Raw genomic sequence first — 19101 nt, 5'->3', positions numbered from 1 at the left:
AATGAGAGATCTTGCTGTTATTCTTCCCGAACAAAGATTTCAGAATTGTGAATTATGTGAACAAGGGCAGTTCCTGAGCATTTATCGTCTTTCAGTTCGCCCTTCAGTAGAATCGCGACCTGTACTCATACACGCCCACTACTCAGAAAGTCTTCAGACCTTACTTGCTCGTTTATGCGACGAATATCCAGCGATTTGGCAACAGAATACGGTGTATTACTTTTATATGGATATGGGTGGTGTCTATCATCATGTCGAAGACGCAACTTGGTTAAGAGATAAAGATCAATTGATTGTCACTACAATTGAAGATGCAGAACTATTCCCAAAACTCAATTTAATGGCTGGTAAGATATCTTGTTATTCGAAAATAACAACTCACTCATTTCTCTAGTGCATGCTAGTCTTCGACCTCACGTGAAACTAAGACCTCATCAAAAAGAAGGGGTTGAACGAATGATATTTATGGAGAAAGTATATCGTGGAGGAATTCTTGCAGATGATGTAAAAAAAAAAAAAAAAAGAATGTGCAGGAAAATATTTACTTATCATCATCTTGCCAAGCTTAGATGGGACTAGGAAAAACGTTACAGACATTAACACTTATCCTCAGACAGCAACCGAGACTGAATGTCCATGCTCCTACCTTGGTCGTCATACCTTCCATAGCAGTTGGAGAACAATGGGCAGATGAGATTAGATCAAAAACAGAGTTTGGAAGTATTCCTTATTTTATCTATCAAGATGACAACAGCTACTTGCTCGATCGTAAGTGTGTTATCATGAACAGTTCTTGGTGACTTAACATCTTCAATAGAGCCTGTGTTTCGCGTGGTGATCGTTACTTATGATCGTGTGAGAATGGAGTTCAAGAAATATATTAATGGTGACAACAATTGTCCCCTGTATAAAGTTGATTGGTATAGGATTGTCTTGGATGAATCACATAAAGTGAGAGCATTACGAACAATGCTGAGTGACGCGGTCTTACAGCTGAGAGGAAAATATAAATGGTGCTTATCTGGTACGCCTATTCAAGTAAGCATGACATCTATTGATATATACAATGAGTTCATTATTTATGTGTAGAACAATATAACCGAACTCTATCCTATATTCGCTTTCTTACAAGTGGACATTAATCAAAAGTTAAAGACAAACAAAAGTTATATGGCAGAACTACTTAAATTACACATGATTCGAAGAAACATTTCTATATTACATACTGAATCTGTACTATTGCCTAGACAGGAGATAAGAATCACTTTGGAATTTACAGAATCAGAAAGAGCTTTGTATGACTATTTGGAGAAATTATTATATGATCAAACTGTAAAGAATCGTAGACAGGGAGAAATGTACACGACATTTGCCACAACAGCCATTCTGTACTTGAGATTAAAGCAAGTGTGTGGTCACCATATGATCCTGCTGGATAAATTTCCAGATCTGATTCCAATGGCTCAGGCTGGTGTTGAAAATGAAATCCTTGATGCATTTAGGGAAGATGAAGAAGAATTGATTAGAGAAAGAGTGTATAGCGAAGGCTTAACCGAATACGAACATATTGTTGGGTTGATGCAAAGTTATTAGTAAGCGTGTAAAAGAAAATGCAGAATGTACTATTGGATAACTTAGACTGTATGATTAGTGAACAATTTGGCGATTTAGAAAATCAAGTGAATGTGACGCAGTTGCAAAAGCTGAAATTTATCAGGCATTCGACCAAAGTGTCATGGTTAATTAATTTTCTCCAAAATATCATGGAAAATAACCCCACTGACAAGGTCGTAGTTGTTTCACAGGCAAGTCTATTGTGTATTTATTAGTTATACATGTGTTACTAAATGTTTTTGCAGTTTGTCGATCTTTTAAACAAGGTTGCCGAAGCCTTGAGCTATTCTAGAATCCCTCATCAATTATGTAAGTCATTCTCTATAATCAATTGAATATATCTTATCTTTTTTATATTGTAGATCATGGTGGCCTATCAAGCTATCGTCGTAAACAAGGATTACAAATGTTTAATTACGATCCAAAGATGAGGGTTATGGTTATGTCATTGAAAGCAGGTGGAATTGGTTTAAACTTACAAAAGGCCAACCATATGGTTGTCATGGACAGATGGTGGAACCCGGGTAACATATGAGAAAAACAAAAAGAAAAGGGGTGTAGAGAAAAGATTATAGTAACACCTTTTAGTATAGCTACCATGGATCAGGCAGTTGCCAGAATTCACAGAATGACACAATCGAAGCAAACGTACATTTATACAATTGTGATGAAGAATACAATCGAAGAGACCATCTTGGATGATATCTTAACCAAAAAGGTAACTTATAAAGGATGCAACATCTACACACACACACACATACACACACGGATTGACTCGTATATTAGAACAAACTATTCCAAATGGTGGTAGAAACCGATCAGGATGAAGCTGAAGAGGAAATTAGACCCGCGGAGCCTCAAGCAGATGTTGATGAAGAATTAGAGCCTTTTATATACATATAAAAGACGCATTGTAAGTAAATGTTTAAACAATGAAAAAGATGAATATCAATGATGTATATTATCGCTTTAAATAAGTTAAATATAAATATAAATATATATATATAAATAAGTATGTATAAAACGTAAAAAGAGACGACCAGCGTTGACTATTAGTGTGTAGTAGAAGTAGAGGTACTAGAGTAATCTTCTTGTCTTCCATAAGGATCATAAAAACGATCTTGTTGCTGTGATTGTGGTTGCGCCCAGTGAGAATTATTAACTGGCATCTTTCCTCTTGCGCCCATCATGTATGGGTCTGCTGTATCGTACACGGGTGGTTCTACAGAGGACTATAATGTTTATATAAGAATTTGCCCTTTTGTGTGTATATCTGAAATGACTAAAAACTTACATTAGAAAAGTATACATTTGCACCATTTGGATCATTTGCGGTATTATTCTGCTGGTAAGGTAGAAAGACATTAGATGAAGGGTGAACAATAGGAGGTGGAGGTGGTGGTGGTGGTGGCGGATAAGCGGCGCCTAACGAGAAAGGATAAGCGTGATAGGGGCCAAAGTCACGAGTGGGTGAATTTGGCATACTCGACGCAAATCTATGAGGCGGCGAAGCAAAAGCATCTTCAGAGCCCTTGAAGCGAGTGTGTGAGTCTGCGTAGTGGCCAGGACTACGGCCTCTGACGACAAGTGGGGCTGAATGACAGGTGGCGACACATATGGCCTCGCCTCTTGATAGATTAGCGTAGAGATCTACCACGATCTCGTAATATTGCTGTGCTGCACGTCTTTTGCCATTATTTGCTGTTGCTGTCTTGAACTGCAGTCGCTCAAAAGTGACAATGTTATGATTTGTTCCTACGGCTGCCATATGAAGATTACCACCTGCACGCACGGGCCGAGGCTGAGGAATCATCTGGGGTCCCTTATCACGTTTGGGTGTATGCTGTACCAGCTCAATCTTTTTATCGTGGTTGGCTACGCGAGCATGGATGCCAATTGAGAAGTAATCCACTGGAAGTATTTCACCCGTATCGGCCTTTCGCAGCAAACAAGGTGCTTCTGGTCCTTGCAATATATAATTTGTTCCGTGCATATCAAAGGTTGCGCTGACCTGAAAATAGTTGCGGCGATAACATGTCCAATCCAATTCTGCCTTAAAAAAGCCTCGATCCATTTTTGCATGAAGTTGAACCTTGTAACTAACATAAAGTTAATATGTCGGGGATAATGAAAAAAGTGGTGCTATATAATTTTTACTCATTGGTTTGTTCAAGGTTACATAGTTCGTGAAGCTGCTTTGTTGATGAAAAAGAAGGACCCATTTCAAACGAAAAGAACGATTCAGTTCTTCTTCTTCGGACAGGTCCAGCTGGGTTGGAGGGAAACGTCGTGGTTGAAAATCCTTCGGGTCTTGAAGGAAGTGTTTGATGACCGCGACGAATCAAGTCAGGAGGTACTGCCATCTTTTCTGCTGATGCTATTGTAGGTGAATGATGTTCCTGGGGACGAGGTGTCTCAGGTTCAGAGATGGACATGATGCTACACTCATAAGTATCCTTAATATTCGACTCACATTAAAACGTTACCTTGGTTGCATTTGTGAAGATATGATCGATTCAGGACTTGGGGTATATTCAGTACCATGGTAAGTAAACGAAGGATTAGGTAAAGGCATAAAATTGGCCATGGTTGATTACAAAGGAATGTATTCCAATAGCAGTAAACACGAGCAAAAAAAAAGAGAGAAAAAAAGAAAAATAAAATAAAATAAAATATAAAACTCGGGAAAAACCACTTAGATTTTGAGCACATGATAAATAAAGACAGCTTCTTTCTTCTATTCTTCTTTTATTCTTTTTTACTCTTTTTTCAATGATTAATCAAGGACGTAACTCATCTGTTGATATGTGGTCAAATATATGATAACCTGCATAGCAACATCAAATATCGCCATGGAAACAAAACCATAGGAAAAGAAGAGAAAATAAAAAAGGAACCCCGCTAGAAAACACGTGAATTGTATTTATTTTAGTCTTGGGAATTTCAGCCAATTGCAAAAGGGAAAAAGTGCCATATTAGTTATTTTTTTAAAACATGCAGAATTTCCCAAGTTGTGTGTTGCTTGATATCGTGATTGGCTTGTTGGATGTCTTTACTCAAAGCTTTAGACACGGGCTTTTCTTCCACAAACTTTTACCTTCCATATTTGGAGACTCTTTAAAATGCTACCAGGCAACATAAATCAACACAGTTAAAACCAGGAAGCTATTGACTCCATGTTTTCAAAGTTTGAGATCCTTCACATATTCCCAAGATGCCCTCACTGGGAAAAGATGGGATTCTTTCGTCATAATAAATCTACTAAAACGGGTTCACCAACGCCCGTATTTCTCTGCTATGGCAGTACTAAGACATATAAGGCTGGTACCATGGTGTACAACACTCAACCTTTTGTTTCTCCTAGTGCTATTGTAAATTCAATAAACATCAAAGCTTTTGGAATGTCTCACAGCGCACAATTCAACCTGCATGGTTGCACAGCCGATCAACTACACAGTCTGGATATGCTTTAGCGCCTCTCTGCCGAAATAGCAGCAGCCCACGTAAAAAAACAGACAGTCTACAATAGGCTCAGCAGTATTTACATTCGACCTTTACCAGCCAGTCTAAAGATGTTTGATCACCTCAATCACGACAGCATTCCTGAACTCTCCTTTCAAAAATAACCCTGTAAAGCACCAACAGCAGCACCGCTTACAGCGCCATGAAGCCGCCGCAGGTTTTGTTTCAGCCTCCCTCTGAGAGAATAATCACATCTTTTACATTCATTATCTAGACTGTCGACCCATTGCGTTATTCGTACACAACGACGATGTAAGCGAATTTTGCATGCAATTGCGACACTTTAAATTCGCTGACATGCATAATGAGATAAATCACTCTAATCACTCTAATATATATACTGGAATTAGGAAAAAAAAAAAAAAATACGCCGGAAAATACTAGAGGCAGACCCAGATCTGATCATGCTAACAGTATGCCAACCGCATACATCTCACAGTTATCCCGCCTTCGCCCTTTGGAGCTGGGGAGAATGGACAAGGAATGTTCAAACTGCTACGCTTTGCATTGGGTAGATGGCAGACAACGGAACTCTTCGCAAAGCAGCCCTGTCTGGGAATCATGCTGTAAGTAGGGATTAGTCCAACTGCCACTCCTGGCACAACCACCTGGGTACTTGAAAGACTTACTCGCTCGCACATATGCTATAGGACGCCAGTTCAAGGACAACCTGCGTCAATACAACGCTGCCTTTGCATTCACATCATTAGGTTGTAACACTGCTTCTGCCGAGGAACGAACCAGCAATGAAAACAGCAGAGGTGATCTGCACGCATTTCAAAATCCATGGTGAACTTTATCACCTCTAGGACCCCTTACTTCCAGTGATGATAGTTCCAACCCCTCATATGCTCAGCTTTACATATACGACCCATCATATGCAGCTGAAAGACGCTCAGAAAGAAATAACAATCTTGATCCTGAGATCATAAGAGAGCTTTCCTTCATGCTCTCGTAGTGCAATCCCTTTGCCCGAATTTACCGCCACGCATATGAGATATTGAATGGGCGAGAGAGTAACGATAACTCAGCTGACAACAACAATGCCTCACCTTGCATAGCTATTTCTCCTAATAGGAGAATGCGATTAATCGAAGGAGGTGATAGATGCACCCAAAACTTGCCTACCATGGAAGAGGTTGCCACCATCATTCCCACTGAGTATGGTGACAGAAGCTTTCGTGATATTGTTCTCATCTTGAGAGGCGCAGTTAATAGCACCGGCGCTTCATTTCGTGATCAGTATAGCTCTGAGTATCCCTTTCAAAGAATAAGCCAAACTCATGCAGCGTATATGCCTACTCGCTATGTGCTACTGTTCCCCCATGGAGACTACGGTTGGCACTGGGGCATGCGCCTATCATCAACGAATACCACTTCCAACAATCACAACAATAACAACAACGAAGGCGATGATGTTGATGTCAGTGGATCAGCTGAACTCATCAGAACAAGGGATAGGCTATCTCAGTGTTCATTCCATCGGTTTAGACTTCATTTGAGAGGAGAACACGAGTTTCCTACCATCTTTTATAGCAAGAGATTGTTTCAGAAATCCTTGGTAGACACATGGGCTATTTGCGATCAGAATAAGCTTGAATGGTTACGAAATAATCAGGATAGACTTCGTGCCGATGTTTACAACGGTCTATCAGACGCCATCACTCAGGATGACCAAGTGGACACTGCAAGCTTGGGACGTAGGTTTATTTTCCCCAGCAGCTATCATGGCGGCCCCTGTTTCATGAGTAGGCTATACTATGATTCCATGGCCATTGTTCGCCATTTTGGGAAGCCATCTCTTTTCATTACCTTCACGGCCAACCCCAAATGGAAAGAAATCACTGCGGAGCTGCTGCCCGGACAAACAGCATCTGATAGGCCTGACCTCATTGCAAGAGTATTTAATATCAAAGTTACACACCTTTTGAATGATTTGAAGAAGAAACAGATTTTTGGTCGCTACAAAGGGTTGGTACGCACCATTGAATATCAAAAGAGAGACTTGCCTCATTTGCACTTGCTGCTCTCCCTTGACCCCCAAGACAATTTTGTTGATGCTAAGAAAATTGATCAAGTAATTTCAGCAGAACTGCCAAACAAAAATACAGACAGAGAGCTCTTTGAGATAATCACGTCATGCATGTTCCATGGCACATGTGGAGATATTAACCCACGCTCACCATGTATGATTGAAGGCGCAGGTGGAGGATGGCTGCTCTGCTGTTCTAAGAGATTCCCAAAAGAAGTTCAAGATGAAACTGTCATGCCAGAGAACGGATACCCTCTATATAGACGAAGACGAGTACCTACTGAGGAACAGAACAATTACTTTTATTCTATAAGGTCATCTGGAAGAGTTGATTCTGATTTTGCTATGGACAATAGGTGGGTTGTACCATATAACCCGTAAGGCCAATCATTAAAATATGTAGAAGTTGACTTGCGGCGTCCGCCGTTTATGCATGGTCAGCTATATGTCACTCTTTCAAGGGCGACTTCTCTCTCTAGCGTATCAGTCCCGACACCAATGTAGTCGAAGCTGAAGACTTGTTGGAAGATGCAGTGGATGAAGATGAGGAAGAGGAATCCATCGATTTGACTTCAAGTCGTGGGTGGACTGCTGATGAGGTCTATATGGACTCTCGTCTAAGTGGTTCAGCAGAAGGATTCACTTTCTTAAACTCTCGTTTAATTATGAGCAATGGAAGATATGCCTCTCCATTGGATTATTTCTTGTTCTTCCTTCCTTCATGCAAGAAGTCTCGGCCATTGGGAAGATATTACCTTTCATGAATATCTCATGTGGATCGCACTCTTGACGGTAATGACTGTGGTCAGACATGGTGATAGAAAGGCATATTGGAGACAGGGTCAGCCTTTTTTCTTGATGAATGTTGACTTTAGTCAATATATGTCTTTTAACAGATTCAGTGACATTATGAAGATGCATGTTTTTGAAATTCCTTCAAACCAGGCTCAGGAGCTTGACCCTCTTTATCAAATTAAGTCCATCACCCAAGCCTTTAATGATCACATGGATAAGTGTATAATACGAGGAAAATATCTTGTTATCGATGAATCTATGAATCAATGGTTAGGTACTGGTATGCCAAATTTGAAGAAGATTCCTAGAAAGCCACATCCAATCGGACAAGAGTTTAAGACGCTGGCTGACAATCACTGCTACTGCATATTGCGTATCGATACAGTCAGTGATCCTTGCCCAAAAGAATATGACAAAGATCCTGGCATGAAGAAGCTGAAGGTCACTGTAAAACTTTTGGCAAAACCTTGGTTTGGCTTTGGTCGAACAGTCATTGCTGACTCTTGGTTCGGTTCGTCCGATATGATCTCAATGCTGATGAATCATGGCCTTTGTTCGATTATGCCGGTCCCAAGCGTCGTTACTGGCCTCAGGACATGCCTGCAACAGACATTGTGGAGAGAGTAGATGCTAACTATGGTAGCTAATACACTATGAAAAAAGATACAACCAGCAGGAAAATGTCTGTTCGCGCTTTTCGGGCTCAAAAAGTAAAAGCTTTTGTCAAGAGTTTTGTTAAGCACTTTTTGTTAAGCACTCGGGGGGGGAGTAACGACGCCATTGTGGAGATTGACGAATACTAGTTTGGTAAATGTAAGTACCACTAGGATCATGTTGTTGAGAGTCGCTGGGTGTTTGGGTTTTGTATTTGTTCACTTTTGTTGACCCAGCCTGCCCACATGCATGATCCAACATAATTGCCTCTTACCGTTTGTACAACACTAATGCTTAGCAAAGTGCTTAACAAAAAAGAAAAAGAAAAAGAAAACACGGCAAAGCCCACACAGATCGAATAATTCTTTTTATTTTTGAGTTGATTACTAATTATGTTGATATTTCAAATGACATGGTCATCTGCGATCTTGCGATGGTGAAAAAACACCATTGAAGGCAGTCGTCGTGATCGTTGGATGGTGTCGGTTAGGCATTGCTTGATGGACTGATGGTTTGCAGATACGGTTGAAGGAGTCAAGTACGCGACAAACGCGAGACATATCCACAATAAGTTTAGTTAGATCATCCAAGCAACTAGGAATCTTGATTTTTTCCAGCTCGTACATGATGTAGTATCCACGCTACTATTCAGTGCTTAAATACAATATCTAGAGTTGAACCTAATATTGCTATAAGATCTGTTACACCTTAATCAAATATAGTCAACTCAGTTTAAATAGCTCAGCTTCTTAATATATAATTATAGATTGTTCTATCATCTCTTTTCTCTTTACCTTATTCTGAATAAAGACACAACATAGTCTCATCGTATTTTCTACTTTGTTTAAATCTATCCAAACCCAAATACAACACATGACATAAAGTCCTGTTGATGGCAAAACTAAGACATAAAACTAACTACTCTTCCAATAATCTGCAGATCCAGCACACCTTCCATGTTTTGTGCATCAAGAGCATTCTTGCAGAATATACCAACGCGAAGTAGATTCCGACAAATCGAATAATTGTTACCACCTTGAGCAGCTGACTTAGCTTCCCATAACCATGACTTGACGTCCATGTCATCCCATGTAAACGACCTATACATATATCGGGAAGCTTTGTTGATAAATCTTCATGCTTTCGCGCTTCTAAAGTTATTTCATTAGTCCACCGTAGGTATATGCCCTCGTCCGAATCGTCAAATAAATCAGATAAAAAAGGATCAACGTATCAAGTGCTAAGTTCAAATTCGTTAGTGTCTTCTGCAATAGGTATGGGAGGAAGCTTCTGAATCAAATCGATTATGCATTTTTGAACTTGTTTTCATCTGTGAAGAGGTCCAAATCCAAAAGATGTGCAATCGCTTTATCTCGACTGAGTACTCCCATGGTAAGATTTTGAGCGATGCCGATCATGCTGGTAGTCATCACCATTGACATTGGAAGCTTTTTAATGCCATACTATGTCTCAATCCCATTGATGGTTGCCTTGAGGTCATGATTGCTGAAATAGGGTGACAAATCCTCTGGGTACTGATTTCGTGACAAGAGCAAAATGTGGGTGGTTGCCATGGCGCAGTGGATGTGATTTTCAAGTGGTAGTTTCCATTTGTGTTGACATAATAAAAGCTGCAGCTTATAAAACGCCATTGATGCATCGAAGTTTTGTACCAACAAATGGTCATCGTGATCAAGAGGCGAAAACGATAGACATAATGGATCCAACAACTCAGTTCCAAGGATATTGCTTAAGCGACGTTTGTTAGGCTGGTCTTGGCTACTGTAGCTTTGTTGTTTCTCTGTCGCTGGCTCTTCTTGCGATGTCGTCTGTGGTTGTTCGGGCAAGGTTTTTAAATGGTTGGCATAATAATGGGTCTTCAACTTGTCGATTTCTATACAATGAGCGATGCATGCAGGGCAGCCAAAGTACTTCTCAGTGTCATCGTGTGAGTTGGTAGACTTAACATAGGTATATTCATTATTATCATATCGTCTGATTCCTGTTATTCGATGTGGCAATTGTATATTGTGCTTTTGCATGTGTTATCGAAGGGATTGTGGAGTGCTATATGTCTTTTGACATTCAAAACATTGGTATAAAATGGTAACAAGTTTTGTTTTACTCACCATACCAACCATAAAAAAGAATAAAATAAAAAGAGGGAGAAACAACAAAAGTAGGCTGGTTCACAAACAAAAGAACGAAGGACAGAGAGAATCTAGGGTGTCAGAAGAGGCTATTGGGGAGCGTTCCAGGTACACGCTAGAGAGCAAAGAGGGCGGGACAAGCGAGTCAGAGCAAGGACCATGAGGACAGGCTAGTTTTGATTTGTGAATCTTTGAACACTCAAAGGGATATTTGATAACTGCTATAAAGAAGCAAAAAAAGGACTCAATTAATGTGAGTTTTTATGCTTTTTTTTTTTCTTTCTTTTCCAAACAAGTTTCAGGACCGAGTATCTAGGACAAGGAAATCATGTCAAATAGGAGCAATCTACATCGTGACCATTCAAGAATATGCATTACCAAATATGACTACACGTTCTTTTGATATCATGGAAAAACCGAATAAAGAATTTAAACTTTTACAAAGAGACTAAAGAGGATTATTCTAATATCAAGTTAATTTCAAATCCAAGGCAGCCCACCTGTTAATATTACTGTCAAATGGGATAGTGACCCATATTGTTTTTGTATTTGTTATTACTCTGATAGCATTACAACGGTTTCAATACGACATCTAAATCTGAAAAGCACAACATCCAGTCTCAGTAGCAGTGTCATTATTTTTTGGAAATACAGTATATCCATGGAAGTGCCTACGCAGAGTATTTGGTGGTTCTTGCAAATCCTCTATAAAAGTAATACTACAACTGGCGAAGTTGCCGACTATGACAGAACGTACCCATATACTACAAGCGCAATTCTTCTTACGATCTCTGCCATTGCCAGGTGATGCGCTTCTGGCTTACTTACTTCCACATATCCGCCTCTCCACAAGTCATTCATAGTGGTATACTATATCAAAAACGCCACTGTGGAAACGTTGTGCGCAATATACTGATATACTAGACAAACGATTATTAAAGAAGATACGTCTGCAATACCTGCAAGGCAACTTAGAACAGCGGCGTACTGCATGCAGCTCAAATCTGCTCTCGCTGTGTCGCCCAACAATCTCTTCGGATCCAATCCTTTGGTTACCCATGACAAGGTTAGAAAGAAGTCGGTGCATACGGTGGTAACTTGGTTGGTTACCCAGTTATAACACTACTTGCTGCTTTCGACACACCTCACAGCTCTCTACAAAACAACATACCATCTATTGCCTCGACATGCGTCACCGTCTACAAATACCGAAGTCTATAACTGATCCTCTATCCCTCCTTTTAAATAAGCTTCCCACTTGAAAACACGCTCCTTTCAAACAAGATCGTTTTGGACTATCAGATGGCACGTGATCTGCGCTATCTTACATGAGCTTGATCACCTATACCATGAAAAAGAGCCACCATCACCATCTGACCCAGGGCAGAAACTGCATAAATGGTTATTTAATTCTTCATAGCAGTGTTTTAACACATGTTCCGTGAATCTGTTAACCAAAGTATTTTTGCACTCGAGTTCAGCAGGATTTTTAGATTCTATCTCACAATATGAACTGGCCAGGGCAAAAACGATATAATAAAAATATCACGTGCCCCTTATGGCCTTTCTATTTTATAAATGAATAAATTTTGTTTAACCGTATAGCAATGCAAAGCGGGGATTAAAATATATTTGACGGCTGTCTTTACCTGAAATTTTTTCCAAAGTGCAAATGATCAGTCTTTTTTTTTCTCATTTTAGATCAACAATAATGGGTTACGGCAGAAAGAAACGTGCATATCGTCAAAAGAAGGTTAATTATAAAGAATTCACTAGTGTAATGTAATGTATTTATTGACACTGACATTCAACCATCAGACAACTGACGAAACAGCAGCCAGTGGTGAAGATAAACCAAAGCAAAAGTACTATGATGAACGAAAGCCATTTGCAAACATTGAAAGAGACAATGAAAAGTTTAAGAATTATTATAAAGTACGTCAAACAGTATTGGGGCTGGAAACATGATTAATCATTTATATGTTAGGCTCAAAACATTCTATCTGAAGAGGAGTTTGACAGGTTTTATGAATTCATCAAGACGATCTTGCCTACAACATTTAGGATCACAGGCAGTCGAACGTAAGACGTTTTTAAGAAATTGCAGCTCAGGGGTATTTATATTTGAATTTTGTAGAACTGCAATGGAGATCCTGACTGTTGTTGAAAAAACCTATGTACCAAAGTTACAGGACGTTGTCATTGATGGTATCAAGATTGAACCGCCTAAACCATTGCCTTTCTATCCCGATAGATTTGCATGGCAAGTCAACGTGCCTCGTCTTTTAATCAGAAAATCACCCGAGTTTGCAGAATTCCACAAGTTTATCGTTACTGAAACGGAAGCAGTAGGATCAATCAATAAAGACTAAGGAGGGGGAAAACTAAAGTATAGATTAGGGTAACATTAGTCGACAAGAAGCAGTCAGTATGGTACCTCCCTTGTTGATGGATATTAAGCCTCATCAATGGGTTTTGGATATGTGTGCAGCTCCAGGATCAAAAACGGCTCAAATCATTGAAGCAGTTCATTCAAATGACAAATTAAACGAGATACCTCGTAAGTTCACCTTTTGCTATACTAAAACAATGGAAGATGATGCTTATTCTTTTTCTTTAGTTGGTCTTGTTGTAGCAAATGATGCTGATTACAAGCGTAGTCATATGCTCATCCATCAGTCCAAACGATTGCAATCACCTTGCTTTATGGCCACTAACCATGACGGCGCACAATTTCCTAATGTCCGCTTACCAGGAACAAACACACCATGGAAATTTGACCGCGTGCTTTGTGATGTGCCATGTAGTGGCGACGGCACAATTCGTAAGAATGAAAAGATTTGGGATAACTGGACACCAGCAGCCGCTCTTCAACTTCACTCTACCCAAGTGCAAATCTTTGCTAGAGGATGTCAACTGTTGAAAATTGGTGGTCGTATCGTCTACTCCACATGCTCATTCAATCCTATTGAAAACGAAGCTGTTGTTGCTGAAGTCTTGCGTCAAACCAAGGGCGCTATTCGACTCTTGGATGTCTCTAATGAACTTCCTGGATTGAAGCGTAAGCCAGGCTTAAAAACTTGGAAGGTTACAGACAAAATAGGCAACTTTGTGAATAATCTGGAAGAAGTTGATCAAAAACTACGCAAACGATTCCCACAGAGTGCTTTCCCTCCCACAGAAGCAGAAGCGGAAGAGATGCATTTGGAAAGATGTATTCGTATCTATCCTCACGAGCAGAATACCGGTGGCTTCTTTGTTGCTGTCTTTGAAAAAGTAGGTGCTTTATCAGCTGCTGATCGTATTGCAGCCAAGGATGACAAGAAGGAGATTGACGCTGACATGGGTGAAGAGAAAGAGGAGATTGTTCCTTCCAAGCGCTCTAGTCCCGAAAACGACAGCAATGATGAGAGTGAAGGTGCGGCAAAGAAAGCCAAGACAGAAGACGAAGCAGACGAAGAAGAGGAAGAGGTGAAGCCTTACGAGGGAAAACCCAAAAAGGACGTACCTGGTATCAAGGAGGCACCCTTTGAGCTGGTTCCACCTGATTCGGACGATTTGAAAGACATTACTGAATTTTATGGCCTCGATTCAAGCTTCCCTCGTGATCAATTCTTGTTACGTTCTGAGAATAATGCAAAGGGACGCAGCTTATATTTTGTGTCTAATGCTATCAAGAAAGTACTCGAATCTAAAGACTTTAGTCGTCTTCAAACCGTTAATACCGGTGTTCGTCTCTTTGTTCGTCAATCATCACCCGTTGATAGTGCATCACCCTTCCGCTTAACCTCTGAAGGTCTACCGTTGCTGGATAGCGTCTTGTCTGATAAGCGTAGATTTGAAATTGGCTTGGATGAATTGCGTGTGCTACTTGTAGAAGCATTCCCCACATTAGATCGTTTCCCCGAGGCAAAAAGAGAAAGATTGGAAAATATAGCGCCTGGTTGCTGTATTGTTCGTTTAGACGAAGAAGGTTGCAAGAAAGCAGAATTTGTTGGCTCACTCATTCTCCCGGTATGGAAGGGCAAGCATTCGCTTAACGTCTTGTTAAATAAGAAAGACAAGAGATCGTTATGTGAGAGATTATTTAATGCTATACCCGAAGCAGCACCTGAACATCTTGTAAAGAAATCAACTGAAAATCAAGCTGCTGCAGACGCTGCAAGAAGAACAAACGCACCTCAAGAATAAGAAAAAAAAAAAAAGGCAACTATTTAATAGATCAATAACAATTAACACTTTAGTTGATTTTCTATGTCTTCTTTATTGTTTAAAAGACAACATGTAATAATACATAAAATGAGCTTGATATTTTTGAATATAAAATAAATGTGGACAGCACTTATAAATAACACGTAGCTGAAAAAGTTGTTAGAGACTTCATATACATAGTCTGATCTTGATTTCTTTTTCTTTTGTTTCTTCTTTGGACCAAAAAGTAAGACCAGCTATTCCCCAGCTATTCCCCAGCTATCCCCCAGCTAGCCCTAAGGTATATTACATTCTTTACTCTTGCAAGAAACTGATATGTAGTATTATAGATCATAAAGTGGAAAACACTACCGGTGTTAACTGGTGGTAGCTTGGTTCTTACCAAACCTTTATCTTATCCGCTTTCTTTCTTGCTCGCTTCTCTTTTCTCTGGCTTGCTTCTTTTTTTTCCCCCCTTCTTTCTCCGGACTGGTTATCGCCAGCCCTATTTAATGCACTTCGGATAAGATGTTAATAATCTCTATAAGTTTACTCGCTTTTCTTGCTTCTCTTTTTTTCTCTTGTAAATCCTCTTCTTTATAATGCAAGTATTTAATATCAACGTAAATAACTGATTTACTAAAAAGCACTTTTATATCTCATTCTTTTGTTTCTGATGAGCTCTCTTTTATTATTAATTTGTTGCTGTCTTTTTTATTATTATTTGTTGTCTGAAATTATCAATGTGCGAATAAAGTGCAGAGTGATGCTATGTAATCCAAACAAACATATATATATAAAAAAAAGATGATATAAAATCGCATGTGTTATTATCTATATATCATCTCGCATTAGGTTATTACTGGGTTCTACTAACGTCGTTGCTAATACTTCTTGTAAAGATGGTTCCAATATGGGTGAAAGGGGCTTTGTGTGTTTATAAAAAAGTAATTTTTGAGGATAGCCCTTTAGCTTTAACAGTATATATTCTTCATACCTCTTGATTGTCTTCATCAAACATTGTCTTTTCACGTTGATGACTACTGTGATGATTTGTGTCTCCTTCATTGTCGTCTTATTTTTGCAGATTATATGTTAGTTGCCGCAGCTTACAGCAAAAACGAAATCTATATTACCTAAGCCAAGCATCTGTAATACTTCGTTTTCTTCTACTGCTACACTATCTTCCAAGTTCGAATACGTTCTACAAAGCGGACAAGAAAAGCCAGGATAATTTTGATTGAGTAAGGGTCGTAAGCATCTATAATGATATATATGAGAGCAAGGGGCAATAAACAAGGCTTGAAATGGTGCTATGCAATATAAGCAAATACAGCACTCTTGGATATCTTCTTTTGATTTTGCTGCATCTGATAATTGATTTCTTAGCTGATGGAACGCGGTAAGATTATAGGTATTGGAGCAAGTTTCCCGCCATTCACGGCGGTTGACTTCCAAACGCATCTTGACTGCTCGATACATGGGCTCTAAACCTCCTTTATAATCAACGCCTAATTGAATGAGATCTCCATCAACAAGTTCATGAGGTTTTGTGCTTTCTGTGTTGGCTGGAGAGAGTCGAATGTGATTGACAAAGGTCCCGCTTGATGAACATGTATCCTTAATATATATCTAACAAAGAAATTGTTAATTACACAAACAAACATATATATATATATTATTATTATTATTACCTTCTTGTCTTCTCCTAGCCATATCTCTGCATGATATCGACTTACTACTTTGCTCTTGAACGAGAGTCGGTCCGATATAACTGTTCGGTCAGAGTATCGGCCCAACTTTAAGGAAGGTCCGCCTACGACCAACTTGCGATCAACGACATCAAATACAAAGCATCGATTGGTGGTGCCTACGTTGGGCACAAGTCGAATATGTACTGAGTTTTCTTCTGGTAGTGATTCTTCTGGTTCAGTTGTATCCATGGCTGTACATCTTGAATTATTCGTTTGTCTTGCCATAGTTTGCTCTTCTTCTGATGGTAAATGTAAGCTTCTAAATTGCCTATTTGTAATAAATGAAGGTCCTGCTATGCTATCCATGATATGAATATCATAAAGGAACATAAAATATTAAAAGGGGAGGGAAAGAAAATAAGGAAAATGAAAAAAGAGAGTAAAATCAAGTCTACCTTTACCCTTTTTTTACCCCCTATATTTATTTATATATTTACACACACATACATATAAATGCGTATTAGAAGCCTAAAAAAGAGAATGCTGTGAGAAAAAAGCAAGATTGATGTATTAATTTTTTACCGTATTTTCTGGCTGCATCACGCTTTGTCTTTCTTTGTTCTGCAAACATGTTGTCCAATTTCTCTCTGTTACTCACCGCATGAGCTGCCAAGGCCATGATGTTATTCTTTTTCAATTGTAATTTGCTTGCTGTCAACTGTTAAGTCGTTAGTGTCTGTTATATACTCTCTTTTTTTTTCTATCCTTACGGAAATTCCATCGTCAAATTTAGGAGCCTGAATCAATGCATGTTGAGCACGCCACTCCTCGCTTGGTAACATGTCTGCTTGATTCACTGTCTTTATTTGTATTTTTTGTTCTCCTCTTGCACGATGACCCACGAGGTGCTGTAACTAAAATATACAAGTTGATGCTTCTTTACGTTATTTACATTTCTTTTTTTTTTTGCTTACGTCGTCTAATTCATTATTATCATCATCGTCGGCTATTGACTGGCTCTCTTGATGCTGTTGCTGATAATAATAATATGCAGATGGGTCTGCTGAGTACATTGCGTTTGGATCATATTCATATGCATCCACTGCTGTCTTTTCTGGCTCTTTGGGCCTTTCAACCGTATATTCTAATCCTAATGTAGGCTGTATAGGTCTTGGTGTGCTTTCGATAACTGGTTCATCTTCCTTTAATTCTTTACCTATTCAGTTATTTAGTTTATGGCTTTTATGTGCTTTATACTACACTCATACCAATACGAAAGAAGGGACCAGTATATTTTTTTGGCTGTTCTTCAACTTGTTCTTCTTCTTCTTCTTCTACTACTGTTGCCGTTACTTCCTCTTGTTTCTTTTCTTCCTTCTTTTCTCTAAGCTTCTTGGCTAATGAAAGAGCCGCAGACGGTTTATCTGCTCCTGTCATAGTCAACCCCCCTCTATTGTTTTTAGGTGCAGGTAATAGATCAGCAATACTGAATCCTGCAGTTGTCTTGGTGCGTTTAACTGGCTTTTGATCCTCGTCATTGTCATCTAGACTATCTGCTGGAAGATCGACATAGATTGATTTCTTTTCTTTTGGAGGAGGAAGGATTGAAGATAGAGTTCTCTTTTGAGGTTGTGTGTTGACGACTTGTTCCGTATCGGACGTTTCTGAGTCGCTGCTATAATCTGGAACGAGAGACATGAAGAGAGAAAAGTAGTTTTAATGCTTATTTTAAAGCTGTAAAAGTTTCTTATGGATTCTGCATATTTAAACTCAGATAAATACACTGATTCTGGTAGTGCGCTTTTGTAACATAAAACGCAATGTTGTCAAAGAGGGTCTGAATAACCATCAGGCAGAAGCTGGTGAAGCCGCTGTCGGCTCATTATTACAGGATTATTGCATGAATTTATCCTGTTCAATTAGAATTGAGCATGATGCGTCTATAAGAACAATGAATTTTGTGGTCAGTCTTTGTTTTGTTCTTCAAGTACCCTTTTACAAGGTGGACTATTTGTAAGGTAAAGACCATAGTTACTCTGTTTGATGTGCAAATTGAATTACTTACGGTGTATATTATGTAAATAGCAAACCACGTATCCTTATGTTCTGCTGTTGTTGATTTCGACAACATGTGTCTATTGCTGAGGCTACACTAAAAAGGTGTTTACTTTTGTCGACATTATATTATCCTGCGGATAAAAATATACGATTTAGCAATAATAATTCTATTATAGTACAGACCATCGAGTTACCTGTTGATGCTGCTTCCTCCATGTATTATTATAATGTCAGAGACTTTCTCATATGCTCTGAGCTTTGTAACGTCGAGGTCAAGCCGTCGTACACTAAGGGTGCTATAATCTCTATGACCTATGTAAGTAATTCTATTGTCTGAAATAACAGGAATCATTAATTAATGATCAATCTTTTGAATTGTGTAGGACTTTAG

The 19101-nt window shown here is 39.2% G+C and overlaps 8 protein-coding genes across 8 annotated transcripts; 4 read left to right on the top strand and 4 right to left on the bottom strand.

The window, feature by feature from the left end:
* Nucleotide 1: 1 nt before the first annotated feature.
* RHIMIDRAFT_237713 (uncharacterized protein) lies at nt 2–2517 on the top strand (the record flags this gene model as incomplete). Its single annotated transcript, XM_023608803.1, has 10 exons — nt 2–347; nt 395–504; nt 570–768; nt 818–1038; nt 1090–1592; nt 1652–1790; nt 1860–1923; nt 1977–2138; nt 2208–2332; nt 2401–2517. 10 exons carry the CDS (start codon nt 2–4, stop codon nt 2515–2517), a joined length of 1986 nt encoding a protein of 661 aa, XP_023466507.1.
* A 43-nt stretch (nt 2518–2560) lies between these two features.
* RHIMIDRAFT_283390 (p53-like transcription factor) lies at nt 2561–4259 on the bottom strand. Its single transcript, XM_023613129.1, has 3 exons — nt 3772–4259; nt 2909–3713; nt 2561–2846 (listed from the first exon to the last, which is right to left on the bottom strand). Exons 1-3 carry the CDS (start codon nt 4047–4049, stop codon nt 2667–2669), a joined length of 1263 nt encoding a protein of 420 aa, XP_023466506.1. The 5' UTR covers nt 4050–4259; the 3' UTR covers nt 2561–2666.
* Nucleotides 4260–4645: 386 nt separating this feature from the next.
* Nucleotides 4646–5227, top strand: RHIMIDRAFT_283388 (uncharacterized protein). The gene has a single exon (XM_023613128.1). The coding sequence runs from the start codon at nt 4848–4850 to the stop codon at nt 5085–5087; it is 240 nt and encodes a 79-aa protein (XP_023466505.1). The 5' UTR covers nt 4646–4847; the 3' UTR covers nt 5088–5227.
* A 2622-nt stretch (nt 5228–7849) lies between these two features.
* Nucleotides 7850–8590, top strand: RHIMIDRAFT_251711 (uncharacterized protein; the record flags this gene model as incomplete). The annotated part of the gene is made up of 1 exon (XM_023610874.1): nt 7850–8590. One exon carries the CDS (start codon nt 7850–7852, stop codon nt 8588–8590), a length of 741 nt encoding a protein of 246 aa, XP_023466504.1.
* An 862-nt stretch (nt 8591–9452) lies between these two features.
* Nucleotides 9453–9751, bottom strand: RHIMIDRAFT_283386 (uncharacterized protein). The gene has a single exon (XM_023613127.1). The coding sequence runs from the start codon at nt 9696–9698 to the stop codon at nt 9519–9521; it is 180 nt and encodes a 59-aa protein (XP_023466503.1). The 5' UTR covers nt 9699–9751; the 3' UTR covers nt 9453–9518.
* Nucleotides 9752–10080: 329 nt separating this feature from the next.
* On the bottom strand, nt 10081–10659 carry RHIMIDRAFT_313484 (uncharacterized protein; the record flags this gene model as incomplete). The annotated part of the gene is made up of 1 exon (XM_023614862.1): nt 10081–10659. One exon carries the CDS (start codon nt 10657–10659, stop codon nt 10081–10083), a length of 579 nt encoding a protein of 192 aa, XP_023466502.1.
* A 1751-nt stretch (nt 10660–12410) lies between these two features.
* Nucleotides 12411–15030, top strand: RHIMIDRAFT_283383 (S-adenosyl-L-methionine-dependent methyltransferase). The gene is made up of 6 exons (XM_023613126.1): nt 12411–12520; nt 12586–12702; nt 12755–12849; nt 12905–13115; nt 13168–13327; nt 13388–15030. Exons 1-6 carry the CDS (start codon nt 12479–12481, stop codon nt 14956–14958), a joined length of 2196 nt encoding a protein of 731 aa, XP_023466501.1. The 5' UTR covers nt 12411–12478; the 3' UTR covers nt 14959–15030.
* Nucleotides 15031–16053: 1023 nt separating this feature from the next.
* Nucleotides 16054–16901, bottom strand: RHIMIDRAFT_202406 (uncharacterized protein; the record flags this gene model as incomplete). The annotated part of the gene is made up of 2 exons (XM_023606607.1): nt 16054–16590; nt 16653–16901. 2 exons carry the CDS (start codon nt 16899–16901, stop codon nt 16054–16056), a joined length of 786 nt encoding a protein of 261 aa, XP_023466500.1.
* Between the last annotated feature and the right edge of the window lie 2200 nt (nt 16902–19101).

Source organism: Rhizopus microsporus (genome assembly GCF_002708625.1).
Source record: "Rhizopus microsporus ATCC 52813 unplaced genomic scaffold scaffold_8, whole genome shotgun sequence".
Taxonomy (NCBI): Eukaryota; Fungi; Mucoromycota; class Mucoromycetes; order Mucorales; family Rhizopodaceae; genus Rhizopus; species Rhizopus microsporus.
This window is presented reverse-complemented; position numbering and strand designations above follow the sequence as displayed.